This window comes from Genypterus blacodes, unplaced genomic scaffold (genome assembly GCF_046128005.1).
Source record: "Genypterus blacodes isolate CSIRO-AG114 ecotype Tasmania unplaced genomic scaffold, CSIRO-AGI_Gbla_v1 ptg000139l_1, whole genome shotgun sequence".
Lineage (NCBI taxonomy): Eukaryota > Metazoa > Chordata > Actinopteri > Ophidiiformes > Ophidiidae > Genypterus > Genypterus blacodes.
The window spans coordinates 1,323,417-1,338,110 of NW_027466941.1; the positions used below are offsets into that span (position 1 = coordinate 1,323,417).

The 14,694-nt window shown below is 48.0% G+C and overlaps 1 protein-coding gene across 1 annotated transcript in view; it reads left to right on the plus strand.

The window, feature by feature from the left end:
- Positions 1 to 14,501, plus strand: part of LOC143011967 (A disintegrin and metalloproteinase with thrombospondin motifs 2-like) — an 87,018-nt gene extending 72,517 nt beyond the window's left edge. The window contains exons 8-22 of the mRNA XM_076164990.1: positions 244 to 387; positions 554 to 686; positions 2,541 to 2,654; positions 2,755 to 2,900; positions 3,840 to 4,009; positions 5,032 to 5,165; positions 5,271 to 5,394; positions 5,818 to 5,898; positions 6,016 to 6,179; positions 6,295 to 6,451; positions 6,555 to 6,690; positions 6,834 to 7,041; positions 7,438 to 7,567; positions 7,734 to 7,817; positions 11,022 to 14,501. Coding sequence (XP_076021105.1) covers positions 244 to 387; positions 554 to 686; positions 2,541 to 2,654; positions 2,755 to 2,900; positions 3,840 to 4,009; positions 5,032 to 5,165; positions 5,271 to 5,394; positions 5,818 to 5,898; positions 6,016 to 6,179; positions 6,295 to 6,451; positions 6,555 to 6,690; positions 6,834 to 7,041; positions 7,438 to 7,567; positions 7,734 to 7,817; positions 11,022 to 13,300 — 4,204 coding nt within the window. The 3' untranslated portion in view covers positions 13,301 to 14,501. The remainder of the gene's footprint in view (positions 1 to 243; positions 388 to 553; positions 687 to 2,540; positions 2,655 to 2,754; positions 2,901 to 3,839; positions 4,010 to 5,031; positions 5,166 to 5,270; positions 5,395 to 5,817; positions 5,899 to 6,015; positions 6,180 to 6,294; positions 6,452 to 6,554; positions 6,691 to 6,833; positions 7,042 to 7,437; positions 7,568 to 7,733; positions 7,818 to 11,021) is intronic.
- Positions 14,502 to 14,694: the final 193 nt, after the last annotated feature.

A 14,694-nucleotide genomic window follows, 5' to 3' on the forward strand; every position in this document is an offset into this window, starting at 1 on the left:
GTTAAACCACTCCCCAATTTTTAAGGATCTATTTTTTTAAGGCTGTGAAATCATCAATCACATGATCACACAATTCACACTAAAGGACTCCACCTCTAACTGTTAATGCTCTTCCTCCCTCTCCTCCTCCTCCTTTCCAACGTCCTTGTCCCTTGTTTCTTCCCCGTCATCTCCTCCCGCCTGTCCTTCACCTGTCTCCTCCTGCTCGTTTCCTTCCCCCTTCCACTCTCTCTCTCTCTGCAGGCTGGGGATGGAGCACGACGGCCAGGGGAACCGCTGTGGGGACGAGGTGCACATGGGGAGCATCATGGCTCCTCTGGTGCAAGCCGCCTTCCACCGCTTCCACTGGTCCAGATGTAGCATGCATGAGCTCGGACGCTACCTTGGGTGAGACACACAACACAAACTCACACACGCACACAATCTGTACATTGAATCCCCATGTGTCATTAAAACGACATCATGAAAGACACAATAAGGTTTTTGCAGGTGAATAAACAAAGTACATGATGGTGATGATGACGTGGTTGTTTTCCTCGGACTCATGTCTCAGTTCCTACGATTGTCTCCGTGACGACCCCTTCGAACACAACTGGCCGTCGCTGCCTCAGCTCCCCGGGTTGCACTACTCCATGAACGAGCAGTGCCGCTTCGACTTCGGTGTGGGCTACACCATGTGCACCGCGGTAAGAGATCTGCTCGTCACCTCACACACACTCACACACACACACACACAGCTCCTGTGCGACTTCTACCTCCATGGCCTCTGTCGTATCTCCTGAGATGATGATGAGTTTATCCCAGTTGAGGTTTAATCACTTTTGAATTCCACACTGATGTTTCTTGAGTTTTGTTCTTTTTCAGTTCATTTAAGCATTTGCACGTTTTCCCACACACACGTTCTCACACTGTCCGCATGTAATGAAACAAATCACACACACACACACGCAGCTATTCACATTCCTCTGATGTCCTCTGCTTTCCTCTCCCGGCCACTCTGGGGAATGACATCATGCTTAAAAGCAGGTAATTGCTTTTGATAGCTTGTTTTTTCCGCATATTAACATGAATTCTAATGATATGAACGCTCGCATTGGTACGACCACAGTGCCTTTACATGAACCAGTCACATAACAGGGGGGGGGGGGAAACAAACTCCCCTCCGGCAGCTGGGCACCATCACACACTCAGCCTCTGTGACTGTGAAGCCACTGTGGCACGGAGCTGTTGCTTAATAGACGGGAGGGTTTGTTCGGAGGCTTTGCACGCATTGCTAGATTACCTTCTATTCTCTTGTCAAACCCCACTTCCCTCAGCTACAAAAGGCGGGCCAGTCAGGAACGCAGGTAAGGTCACCACCCCCCCCACCCCCCCATCTCTCAGCAGACGTGGCCCGTTTCTGTTACCTTTTTTTTGTTCTTCTCTTATTTCCATTTGTTTCTACTTGTCCTCTGAAGTCGTAATTGTTTGTAAAGTTGCTCATTGGTTTTCTTTCTTTATCTGTACTTTTGTCGTGCCCATCATCATGTTTTTGACACTAGTCTGTAGGATTCTAAAACGCTCACATTTCGACAACAAATTGCGGCCAAAACACGTGGATGTGCTGGTCGGTTGGTTCAGTTTCCTCGGGTGCAGTTCAATGGATGACGTGTACTTTATCCAAATTCTTTTCCTGCAAATCTGTGTTAAATCACTGAACCACTGGCAGGAAGAGCCTCATTATACTGGCACACACTCGTGGCTGTAAATGAGTGGAAAAAGTTGGAAAGATTTCTTTCCCATTGGCGGGAAAAAGGCCTGAGCCCGAGCCGAGGCTGTTGCTACATGTTTCACCTCAGCTTTTAGGATCCTCCAGTCGGATGTCATTGTTGATTACCCACCACAGTCTGGCCATTGATTTAGACTCGCCCTCTGACCTGCAAAGGTCCCCTGGGGTCACGGTGGGTAGGGAAGTCTCAGTAAAGGAGGGAGGAGGCCACTGACCCAGTAACACTGGACTGCAGGTCAGGCTGGTGGTATCCACGTTAATAGTTCCTATCAGATAAGGAGGAGAAATTAGTCCTTAATCTGTCCCCAAGGACGTTTCAGAGGTCGCTGAGACCTTATCTTTTACGTTTGGCCTTTTAACCCTTTACACTCTGCCCTCTGACCTCCCTGGTGACCTAATTAAAGCGCAGGCTGTCTCATTCGGAGAGTCTTGTCGCTCATTCTTTGGTTTGGTTTGCATGAGTGGCTGTGTGTACAGTAGAGTGCAGTGATACATTTCAAGGGCTGCGAACCCTCACTGACCACTGCTGCTGCTGTCGTCCTTTTGATTGTTGATGATATTACTGTTGTGGTTCCTGTTGTTGTGATATCTCTCCTCTCATCACTCTGCTCTCTGCTCTCTATATTCAGTGTTCAGTGTCATTCCAGCTGTCTTATGCTGGTTGAATGCTAAGATTGGTCAGTCTGTTACCCACTGTGTGTGTGTTAGTCAGAGATTGTAAGAATGTCTCTCTCTTTCTCTCTCTCTCTCTGTCTCTGTCTCTCTCTCTCAGTATCGCACCTTCGACCCTTGTAAGCAGCTGTGGTGCAGCCACCCAGACAATCCATTTTTCTGCAAGACCAAGAAAGGGCCGCCCATCGATGGCACCATGTGTGGCAACGGGAAGGTATTCAGCCTTAAGCCCTCTGTCATCCACCCTGTTGTCTGACCAAGAGAAGAAGATTTGACCAAACAACCCTCTCTCTTTTTTTGTTGGCCAACTGCAGCATTGCTTTAAAGGTCACTGCATCTGGTTGACCCCTGACATCATCAAGCAGGATGGGAACTGGGGCTCGTGGAGCGAGTTCGGCCAGTGCTCACGCACCTGCGGCGGAGGGGTTCAGTTTCGCACACGCGACTGTGACAATCCAAGGTATGAAACTATGTCTGTGTGTGTCCGTGTGAGTGCGAGTGTGAGAGAGAGAGAGAGATAAAGTGCAAACATCAGGCCTCATTGATCAACCTGGTTTGTACAAATGAATATGATCTCATCCCACACATTTCCGGGATTCCTTACAAATGTGCAGACTGTAAAGAGGTCAAAGGTGATGAGGCATAAACCACACAAACAAGTCTCCTTTGGTCATTGGTTCTCTGATAAGTTGTGAATTAACTTAACGTAAAAAACTAAAAAACATAATTATAGTTACTTAAATAGAGAATAGGGATTATATATATACTGTAGTCCAGCTCCGCTCGCCCTCCTGAGTGTGTGTGTGTGTGTGTGTGTGTGTGTGTGTGTGTGTGTGTGTGTGTGTGTGTGTGTGTGTGTGTGTGTGTGTGTGTGTGTGTGTGTGTGTGTGTGTGGTGCTTTTTGTCGAGTGCAGAGCCGCTGCGTAATGGGATGAGAGCATTAATACATTAATAACCCTTTTTCCTCAAGTTAGGTTATTCAATATTCTGCAAGTGAGACAAAGAGGCCTGAGAGGAAGGAAGAGCCTGCAGGACTGCAGAACTCACAGCAGCACAGCGTCACACACACACGCACACACACAGCTCATCAAACACGCCACAGTGGCCAAACCAACACAGAATTGAACATTATGCCAGCATCCTGGTTTTATCTCTCACATTACCTACTTGTTTAGTCCCATTACATCACCGCTGACTCTCCAAGAATTAACCATTACTCAACTTCAGACTGAGGGGATTCTATTCCACATTTTCTTCTTCTTCTTCTCATCTTTGTGTGGCATCTATCCATTTTTCTCACATAATCCTCCCGTATCACATTTCACCAAATCACTGACATGTCCTCTGCTTTGCCCTCTCTCCCTCTCCTCCCTCTCTCCCTCCCTCCTTCCTTCCCTAGACCGGCCAATGGGGGGCGCACCTGCATGGGGACGACGTACCAGTTCCAGATGTGCAACACCGACGTCTGCGATGACATCTACAGCGACACACGCGAGGAGCAGTGCTGGGAGCCTCGTGTCGAGCTCCACAGCAACAACAACCACTGGCTGCCTTATGAACACACAGACCGTGAGTGAGAGAGAGAGAGAGAGAGAAGGAATCCAATCTGGGAAACAAAGCCAAACGTAGCAGATTACTGTTGGGTTTGATATTTGTGGCTCTGAGCTGTCAGTCGCTGACATCTGGAGTCTGACATGAGTCCTCCTCGTGTGTGTGTGTGTGTGTGTGTGTGTGTGTGTGTGTGTGTGTGTGTGTGTGTGTGTGTGTGTGTGTGTGTGTGTGTGTGTGTGTGTGTGTGTGTGTGTGTGTGTGTGTGTGTGTGTGTGTGTGTTTACGTAGACCCGGCTCATCTCTAAGTGTCGGTGTTGCTGCTTCTCCTGCTAGGTATTAACTGATCGTCCCACTAAAGGGTAGACCCGTGCATAAAGTGCTGAGCTGTCGCGGCGTCTAAACGGGGGTCACGCTCCACTCAAGGCTCCCTCGCAAAACAATCCTCCCTTCCTCTCTCCCTCCTTATCATTTCTAAATGCCATAGTTTTCATCCAGGCTCTCTCCGTCTCAGATAATGTTTTTTTTGTGCGTGAGAGTTCGCAGACGACAAGAGAGAGAAAAACTGCACGGCCTCTGTGAAATTGAACTCCACTGGCCGTCTGTCATCTCTGGAGTTTGGGACGTCGGGTAAAGGAGCGACTCTGAGTGTGAAATTGCAGCGTTTGTTCAGATGGTTTGACACGCAGGTTGTTTTCTTTTGTCGTCTCTATTTCCCGCGAGTTGACAGATGCGCTGTGGAATCCTCTGGAAGTAAGAAGTGTAAGAGCAGAGTGAAGCTGCTGCAGAGATCCTCCAGCTCCTCAGCCTCACACACAAGTTACACATCTGCTCTTCCACATCACACACATACAGCCTCTGCATCATGTCATCCATGGGTTTTATATCTGTGGCTCCTGTGGTTTGAGTCACAGAAAGTCACTGGAAACAGCTTGAGTGACTCACAGTCGTGGTCATGTGATCACACATATGAATCTCTTTGCAGCTGTGCCGTCCTGATTCTGACACCATGAACTGTTTTGTTTCTCTTTCTTGCTCTCCAGCTAACAAACGCTGCCACCTACATTGCCAGTCCAAGCAGACCCAAGACGTTGTCTTCATGCAGAAGATGGTGCTGGACGGGACGCGCTGCTCCTACAAGGACCCGCACAGCGTGTGTGTACGCGGCGAGTGTGAGGTGAGTGACTGTCCGTCTGTGTTTTGCATACGTCCTGTCTGTGTCTTTGGCGAGCGTGTAGAAATGTTTAACTTTCCCCTGCGTCCCCCCCCCCCTCCCGTGCAGAAAGTAGGCTGTGATGGCGTGGTGGGCTCCTCGAAGCAGGAGGACAAGTGCGGAGTGTGTGGAGGAGACAACTCCAGCTGCAAAACCTTCAAAGACACCATCACCCGCACTGCCAAGAAACAAGGTCCATACCTCCATCAATGTTTATATCGTTTGTTTATCATCTGGACTCATTTTCCCCTTCATTCACTTATGTTCAACTAAACATCGCCCTCTAGTGGAAGATTTGTAATACAGCAAAATTTGAGTGAAGCATTGCCAAGCAGTTACGTCAAACTTCAGTCTGCGCTCATGTTTTTAAGCACATTGTGTAACTTTACATGGGTAAAGACTTAGATACTCAAGTTTACCACTAAAATTCCCAGAATGAGACGTTGTTGCGGTGGATGAGAGCAGGACGGAGTGCAGGGAAGTTAACAAGGCAGCAGGGATCTGTGGTGTAACAACGCAGGCGGCCTTTTACTGGATTACAAGCTCTGAGTCAGAAAGTTTGAGATGAGGACGTAATGAAGCCGGAGTCACGGAGCAGATGTGTGTTTCATTTCAGGTTTCCTCAAAGTCCTTGAAGTCCCAAGAGGGGCGAGACATTTGCTGATCCAAGAGCTGAAAGCAACCTCACACACTCTAGGTAAGTGACGTGGTACATGTGTGTGTGCGTGTGTGTGAGAAACTGCAGCTGTGTAAATATATGTGTAATATGTTTGTGTGTGTGTGTGTTCTTCATGCGTTTGTCTCCCTTCTGCAGCTGTGAAGAACGTAGCATCTGGACTGTTCTTCTTAAACGGGGAGAGTGACTACCCCGTTTCCCGCTCGCTCATAGAGAAAGGCATCGAGTGGGAGTATGAGAACGACAACGACAAGGAGACGCTGCAGACCTCCGGCCCTCTCAGACATGGAGTTCTCATCATGGTACACTTGAACATGAATATGAATGATCTTATAAGGAATCAGAAAAAGACTCAAACGCTAATTGTCTCTCCCTCTCTCTCTCTCTCTCTCTCCCTCTCTCTCTATCTGTCTGTAGATGCAATTGCACGGAGACGAGGACGTGAACTTGTCTTATAAGTACATGATGAACATGGACAGCGACTCAGCCATTCTGGACAACATGCTGGTAGAGGACAGCGCCTACGAGTGGGCGCCCAAGAGATGGTCCTACTGCTCCAAGCCCTGCGGAGGAGGTAGAGCCACACAGAGCTGTTGTGTGTGTGTGTGTATATTTGTGTGTCTGTGTGTTTGTGTGCGCTTACATTTCCATGTCCTGTTCTGCCTCCCCCGCTGTAGGGCAGCAGTACCTGCGATACGGCTGCAGGAGGAAGGTGGACAGCAAGATGGTCCACAAGAGCTTCTGTAACAAGTCCAACATGAAGCCAAGAGGAGAGATCAGGGAGTGTAACCAGAAGCCGTGTCCCCCGCCTGTGTATGTCCCACCGCTCATACAAAGAAACACTAACTCCTGCACTGTCCATTGTAGAATTCATCCCAGGACGCTGCTCTTCTGTGTGTGTGTGTGTGTGTGTGTGTGTGTGTGTGTGTGTGTGTGTGTGTGTGTGTTCTGTCCAGCTGGGTGACGGAGGAGTGGCTGAACTGCAGTAAGGCGTGCGGGAGGGCGGGCCTGCAGATCCGCACCGTCAGCTGCGTCCAGCCGCTGGAAGACAACACCACACGCTCCATCCACAGCAAGCACTGCAACGACGACCGGCCCGAGTCCCGCAGACCCTGCAACCGACACCCCTGCCCCGCCCAGTGGAAGGTGGGACCCTGGACACAGGTACACAGACTGGAGGGGGGGACCTGCTTCAAGCGGAGGGCTGAAAAACCTTCAGATATAAGAAAGTTTTGGGTCATTTTCTTGTGCTCAACACTTAAAGAGTTATTATTCCAGATAATATCAGTCACAGTCTCTCTTTAAGCTCATGAGAACATAATTAGTCAGATATCAGAAATGTCAAAGTGGTTCTGCGACCTGGAATGCTTCACCTTCTTAACGCCTTCATACTTTACATTTAATGAGCTTGAAAGCATTTAAGTCTGAATGTCTTCTTCTCTGTGTGTGTGTGTGTGTGTGTGTGTGTGTGTGTGTGTGTGTGTGTGTGTGTGTGTGTGTGTGTGTGTGTGTGTGTGTGTGTGTGTGTGTGTGTGTGTGTGTGTGTGTGTGTGTGTCCAGTGCTCAGTAAGCTGTGGTAACGGGACTCAGCAGAGGCAGGCGCTGTGCCACACCAGGGACAACACCATCGGCCTGTGCCTGGACAGCAAACCCGACACCATCCGAAGGTGTCGCCTGGATCCATGTGCCAGTGAGTGCACACACACACACGCACACGCACACAAGTATGCACAGAGCCGGCATAATGTGTTAAGCACAGCTGTACGTATAGAAACAAAGCATGAGTTTGACCTCCTCCTCCTCTCTCTCTCCTCCCCTCTCTCTCCTTCTCTCTCTCCTTCCTTCCTTTCCTCCAGGGGGCTCATCTGACCTCAACAAGAACGGCAACATCCTGACCCAGTGGATGACTCGGCCCAGCCCCAACTTCCCCAGCTCTCCACGTAAACCCCCCCTCTATAGCTCCCAGCCCGGCCTCCACAGCGGCAGCCGCAGCTGCATGTCTGTCCTCTGCTGGGCGCTGCCCATCTCTGTCCTCCTGTCTTTGCAGGGCCGGCCCCGGCTGGCCCCCTGACCCCCCCTCCCCCTCCCAGTGCCCCGTGCCTGTGCCCGCGCCCGTGAGCGAGCGGCAAAGCTTTCGCTTCTCTTTTGGGGGGGTGTTGTCTCTCTCTCTCTGTGTCTGAGACGGCTCTGATTGGGGGAGGTCTCTGGCTCCTGTGTGTGCTAGTTGGTTCTCTCTTGCTCTGTCACTCTATCTCTCTCTCTCCTTTGTGGAGCATTGTGTTGTAACCGTCGGCCAGTCGAAAACTCAAAAGATCAACTTACAAATTGGAGGTGAAAATGGAATTGAAGTGTCCGAGGTGAAGAAGTTGTAACTGGCACCTTCTCAGACGTGTTGAAGAGCCGGTCATCTGTGAGCGACCCCTCTGTATTCGCCGGCCATGTTTTGCGCGAGCTAGCTGCGTGTTGTCATGGGTTACCACTCCCGAGATGCAGTTGCGCTCTTTACTTTTCAAAGCGCACTGTCATTGTGGGGAGAAACAGGTGTGAAAATAAACACAAAAGGTATATAAATATCTATATAGAAAAAAAGTATTAAAAATATGAAAGCTTTATTGTGAATGTGATCTTGTCACAATGAGGACATCTTTGCTAAAGTGCTCATCTGACATCCTGGTTCCATGCGGGAATGAGAATGGTGGTTAAGTCTCATTCAGCATTCCATTCTCAGATTGACAGGAACTCAGCACAGGGACAGGAAGTGACATAAGTAAACCTTTTGATTTTTGGGGGAGGGACCTGCGAGGTGACGATCCTTAAGGTAAAGGCGAATAAAAAAAAAAATACAGGGTAGTTTGACCGCTTGAGGTTGCTTCCCATTTCACCTCATCATCAGCCATCCTCTCTTTGACTGTTATACTAAAGATCAATAAATGCAGCTTATTTGTGCTTGCAGACTTTAAACAAATACATCTATAAATATATTTGTATTTATATATAAATATATATATAAATATATATCTATAAATCTAAATCTATATGAGTAACAATAATATGAATAATGTTTTACCATGAATAAGCTGTAGCTTATTTGCCTAAAACCTTTGGACTGCTATTGATCGCTTAGATCCTTGACTGTTATGTGTATTTTTTTATTGATTTTACATGAATACAGATGAATCTTTAATAAGGGAAACGTGTTTTGGGGAAAGGGGTCAGACCTTATTATGCAGGACTTGGTCAGTTAGTTGCCTCTCCATTCACTCAGATGGATCAGTGGTTTACTGTTGCTTCTTGTTTTCTTTAAGGATAGGATCACATTTTGTCATGCACATTTGCAACCATAACCACCTGTGTGTGTGCATGTATGTGTGTGTGTGTGTGTGTGTATGTATGTGTGTGTGTGTTACTGTCCTGTCTGTCTGTATGTATGCGCGAGTATACATACACAGCGTTGCGTGTGTATGCGTGTGTATGTGCATGTACGTGTGCGTCTCGTGGCTCCAGCGAGCAACTGAACGCGTGTCTGTGAGCGAGTGTGTAGCAGTGTCGTCAGCGTCCGAGCGCGTGTGTGCGTTCATACTTGTGTTTGCGTTCATGCGTGTGTTTGCGAGTGCTTCATCATTCGGGCTTTTACCCATCGCACTCAGATACAGAAATACCTCATAAACTTTGATTTGAGAGCATCCGATCTCATTTTATTTTGATGAACATTAACCACATGAACAATGCCTTATCTTGGATTGAATGTAATGGCATTTATCTGTGAAAGGGATGGATTTACTCATTCAAAGTTTCACTCGGAATAGAGGCAGCTTCAAACCAACTTAACAAACTCACACCCGCCAACCATCAAACCTACCACGGTGATGTTGGACCAGCGTCCGACTACAGGGAAAGGGTTTAACAAAGGGCCTAGGGTATCGACACACACACACACACACACACACACACACACGGCATCTAAAAAAACACTTCAGACTTGTCATTGTATTGTGATCACATATTTCTGTTGTGACTATGTAGCGAGCTATCCAAGGTTTCCTTCTGCTGGATGTTGGACTTTATGAGACCAAAGCCAGACCAGCAGTGCGATACTGTATATAACATTGGTGTTGACTGTATTTAATAATGTTCATGACTGTTATCTTCTTCTATAATATTCTATACTATGGGTAACTGTTTTGTGGCTTCACTGGCCTGCTGCGTGGGGCTGGCTAACGTTTGGCTAACGTTGAAGAAACATTCAGATGGACTACGTGCACTGCGTCTATATGCACTTTGATTTATCAGGGAAATTTTATTAATGTTTTGTAAATGTTTCATATGACACTTAATGTGCCATTCCAGTTTTTACATCATCATGAATATTATGTATTTTATTTTGAAACAGCAGATATCATTTATGTACTTCATTTGATTTTTTGTTTTCTTCTTCAATCGATAATCTGATTGACTGGTTGATTTCCAAGTAATGAAGTGTTTTACCAAAGTGACTGTGAACTTGTAACTTTCGATACAGTTGAATTATTTTTCTTAAGAAAAGAATATATCTCTATATTGATCGGGGGAGGGGCGGGGGCGTACATCTCATTGTTTCAGTTCCTGTCATTCTCAACAGCAACATTGTATCAATAAACATGTTTTAAAAAGTGTGATTTCTCTCTCAGCAGGAATGTTCACTGGCTATGTCGCTTAGCAGGGGAAAAGGCCAAAGTGTCACATGTTGCCAGGGGAACGCAGCTGTTTTTTACTGGCTTAATACTCAAATGTAGTGTCACCGATTTGTACAGAATGAAAGTTCATCCTCAGCTGTGTTAGATTGATCCGACTGGCCACTTTTCTTTTTCCATTTCAGTTGTTCTGGACTAATGTCATGACTGCTCTACATGTTTGGGTTTTTCCTCCTCTTCTTTCCTGCATCCTCTGCTAATGGTCTGGCTTTACTACTTTACTCTGCACGGTGTGCAACACACACACACACAGACATTTTCAGTGTTTCTGTACAAGCTAACACACACACACAGATGCAGAAAAATGCAAACACATTGGCTCACTTTTCATGGTACAGCTAAATGTCCTTGTAATCTAAGACACGTACTTTCAGCCGCGCCCAGTCTCTCAGCTCTCTGTTCTCTCCTTTGCAGGCCAGAGTTGTCATGGAGACCGCTCGGTGTTCTGCCGTATGGACACGCTGAGGCGCTACTGCTCTCTGCCGGACTTCCAGCGCATGTGCTGCAAGTCATGCAGCAACTTCTCCCTGACACAGCCTCTAGACATCTCCACCACCTGGTCCAGGCCAGTCAGGCCCACCAAGCCCAGCAAGGCCACTCCAACCATCAGCCTCAGCTCGGGCCTCACCACCATCCAGCCCACCACCAGATCATCTCTGTGGACCATCAGCCCTCAATCGCCTGCCTCCACCACTCCCATCCCTCATTTCACCTCCACTTCACCCAGTACAGCAGGAAGGAGCTCTCATCCACCTGTCTCCACCTCCCACATCCCTCTTTCCATTCCCAGTTCACCCAGTACAACAGGAAGGAGCTCTCATCCACCTGTCTCCACCTCCCACATCCCTCTTTCCATTCCCAGTTCACCAAGTACAACAGGAAGGAACTCTCATCCACCTGTCTCCACTTTCCAGATCCCGCTTTCCATTCCTAGTTCACCCACTACCACACAAAACATTGCCACTCCTCCACCTGGTCCCACCACTCCTATCTCCCATTTCCTCCCCAGCTCACCCAGCACTACACAACAAACTCCATCTGCTCCCAACACTCCCACACCTCCTTTCTTCCTTGACTCAACCGGTAGCACACAAGCGATTCCTTACGTCCCTACTGTGTTTTCCCTTATAACCAGTCTAGGAACCACGATCTCTCCCAGTCTCAGTGCTCAGCCGTTGCCTCTGCCGGCTCCAGACGCAGACGAGAGCAAAGACGCACCCTTACGTAACCAGAACGTCACAAGTGGTCCAACAAAGCTTGGAACAGAACCCACCGCGGGGCCTCCAGCAACGGACGGACGAATCCAGCAAACAACTACAAAACCGGCAAAAAAAGGCACCAAAAAAGCGGACGTACCTCTAAAATCCAAACCGAAAAAGAATGTACCACCGAAGAAGAACCCCAAAAAAGTGATCACACCAAAGACGAATCTCAAAAAGAGTCCTGCTCCAAAAAATACGACCAAAACAGATATTTCGCCGAAGAGCAATGGCAAAAAGAACGTCTCTGCTAAAGCGACCACTGAAAAGGAAACACCAGCAAAGATCACACCCAAGAAGAAGAACACGGCGGCCAAAACAACGCCCAAACCGACGAAGAAGAACCCCCAGATGAAGACGGCCACCAAGAATACGCCGGTGAAGGCCGCAGCCAAGAAGACGCCTGCACCCAAAACAGTCAAACCCAAAAAGGACACAGCACCCAAAGCCAAACTTACAAAGCAAACTCTAGCAAAGACAAAACCCAAGAAGGAACCAAATGTGGCGCCCATAAACGGCACGAATACTCCGAGAAAGACCAATCAGAGTAAAGCCAGCGAGAAAAAGACGAATATGAAGAAGAAGATGCTTACGGCGACTCTCTCGTCTCTGACCACCGTCTCCACTCCGAGCCCAGGACACGTAACAGAATACTCTTCTTCTTCTGTCGCCTCTAGCACCGCCGTGTATGCCTCAACTCCCAGCATGCCTTTCACCGAATCGAGGGTAAACATCCCGTACATCACGCACGACACAGCGGCTACAGTTGAACCACCGCTATGGCACCAAGACCACATTGAGAGTCCAGACGCAGTGACACCTGCGGGAGCGATTTATCTCGACGATATCACGATGCCGAGCGGTACGACGCCGTACAGCGACGTCTCAGGGATCAGCAGCGCCGGCGACGTCACCGTTACCAGTGGAAGCATTCTCAGTGGCGATGGCATCACTGTTTCCTACGGCAACGTGGCGGTGGTCAGCGACACGGTGGTGCTGGATGACGGCCTCACCGTGGTGATTCCCACCATCATCAGGGATGACATGTCAGACCTCACCACGTCCCCATGGGGAGACTGGCCCGAGTACATCCCAGTAAGCGTTGGGGTTCCCGTGGCGACCTCTGACCCTGCCACTGCCACGCCTCCCGCTACCATCACCCCTACACCACAGAAAACAGTCGCCATCGCCATCACCACCACCACCGCCGCAACAACTCCTCGGAGGAGAACCGAGGACACCAGCGAGAACAACTCCATCGACATCGTGTACAACCGGGTCAACGGCGCGGACGCCGACATCTCTCAGAATAACCTGATCCCTCGGCGCCGGGTCAACCTCAGGGAGAGAACCAGGAACAAACGTATTCAGGAACTCCTGGAGGAGAAGAGAAACTTCCTCCTCCGAATGAAGAGAGGCCACGCGGCACGATAAGAACCAAGCCTTCTCATTTCTCTTATAGAGATGAACGTTTTCCTTAACAGACGTTTGCTTTTAAGCCCCTCTGACGCTCTTATCAGGCGTCTCCACAAACTCTCTCTGTCATATCGGTTTAAAGCGGCGATCCAGTGGCCGCTGCAGAGAGAGAAGAAGAACATCATGGCCTAATGTTTGAACAGTTGTTTCGAGTAAAGTGCAGACTGTAAAACGGCTGCCGATCCGAAGCAAATCGCCTCGTCTGTGCAAACACACACAGCTAGGCCGCCACTCCAACCTACACACACTCGTTCAGCCATGATGCTAAATTAAACAGATTTAATGTAGTGTGTGTGAAATGGCATTACCCCCCTATCGGCACTTAGGAATCGACTAAATCCTAGAATAAACATTAGCGTCTGATATTATATTACTGCCCAGGACTGCAGCTCCTTTCCACCAAACATAAACGTATACAAATACCTCTCAGCCCCGCTAATATCAGCTGCTGTAGGATAAGATAAGATCAACCGGTTGCTCCGGGTCCCCCCTCCGTTACACGGCCAAACTCTCTGATTCAGCTTACAGACGCGCGCTGCATATATGAGCTTTTGGAGGCCTGAGCGCCTTTTAGTGGGAACGCCAGACAGTGGGAAAAGAGTTCCAGGTTTGCTTTGGGATTCAACGGGACTCTGGAAGTTTACACAGTTTTGGATCCATGGCGGCGCCTCATCCAAAGCAAATGTCTCGGCGGGGTCTCTCGTCTCTCAGGAAGTAAAGACATATCGATTGACTGTTGAGGGACATTTGCGAAAACTTGGTGCTTCTGAAATGTTTCTGCTCTTAAGATGTTTTGATATCTCGTTATTAGAAAGGTGAACAAATTCATTCGAGCGGACGGGAAAGACGTTTTACTTTTTTTTTTTACTTGGGTGCTGCGTTGATGAAAGCTTTGTTGCTGATGCAGTCCTCATGCATTCACTTATGTACAATTTTTCCAAAAGCAAATAATAAAATGAAATTTAAAAAAAGCTGTTTGTATTAACCGTTTCCAACTAGAAGCTTTGAAAGGCCAGTTTATGTTTTTTCTCTAGAAGTTTTATTATTGGTACATTCCTAACTTGTAGCAACTGCAAAAGCACCTAGGGAATCTCTCTGTACATTATCTGTACATATGAAAAAGAACTTAATGTTTAATATTTATTAAAGTTTAAGTGCCTGTGGTATTTTGCAAATTGTCAGTGTTGTGATTTTTTTCCCCCAATCCATAACCAAGCTGCCATCAATCCACCTGTCCATCATTCTACTGTTTATCACAAATGCGCTGACTCATGCAGGCCCATAGGGGGAGACAAAGCTTCTGTATTCATGTTCCTCTGCTCCTCTCTTCATTAGTTCACCACCATTGCATT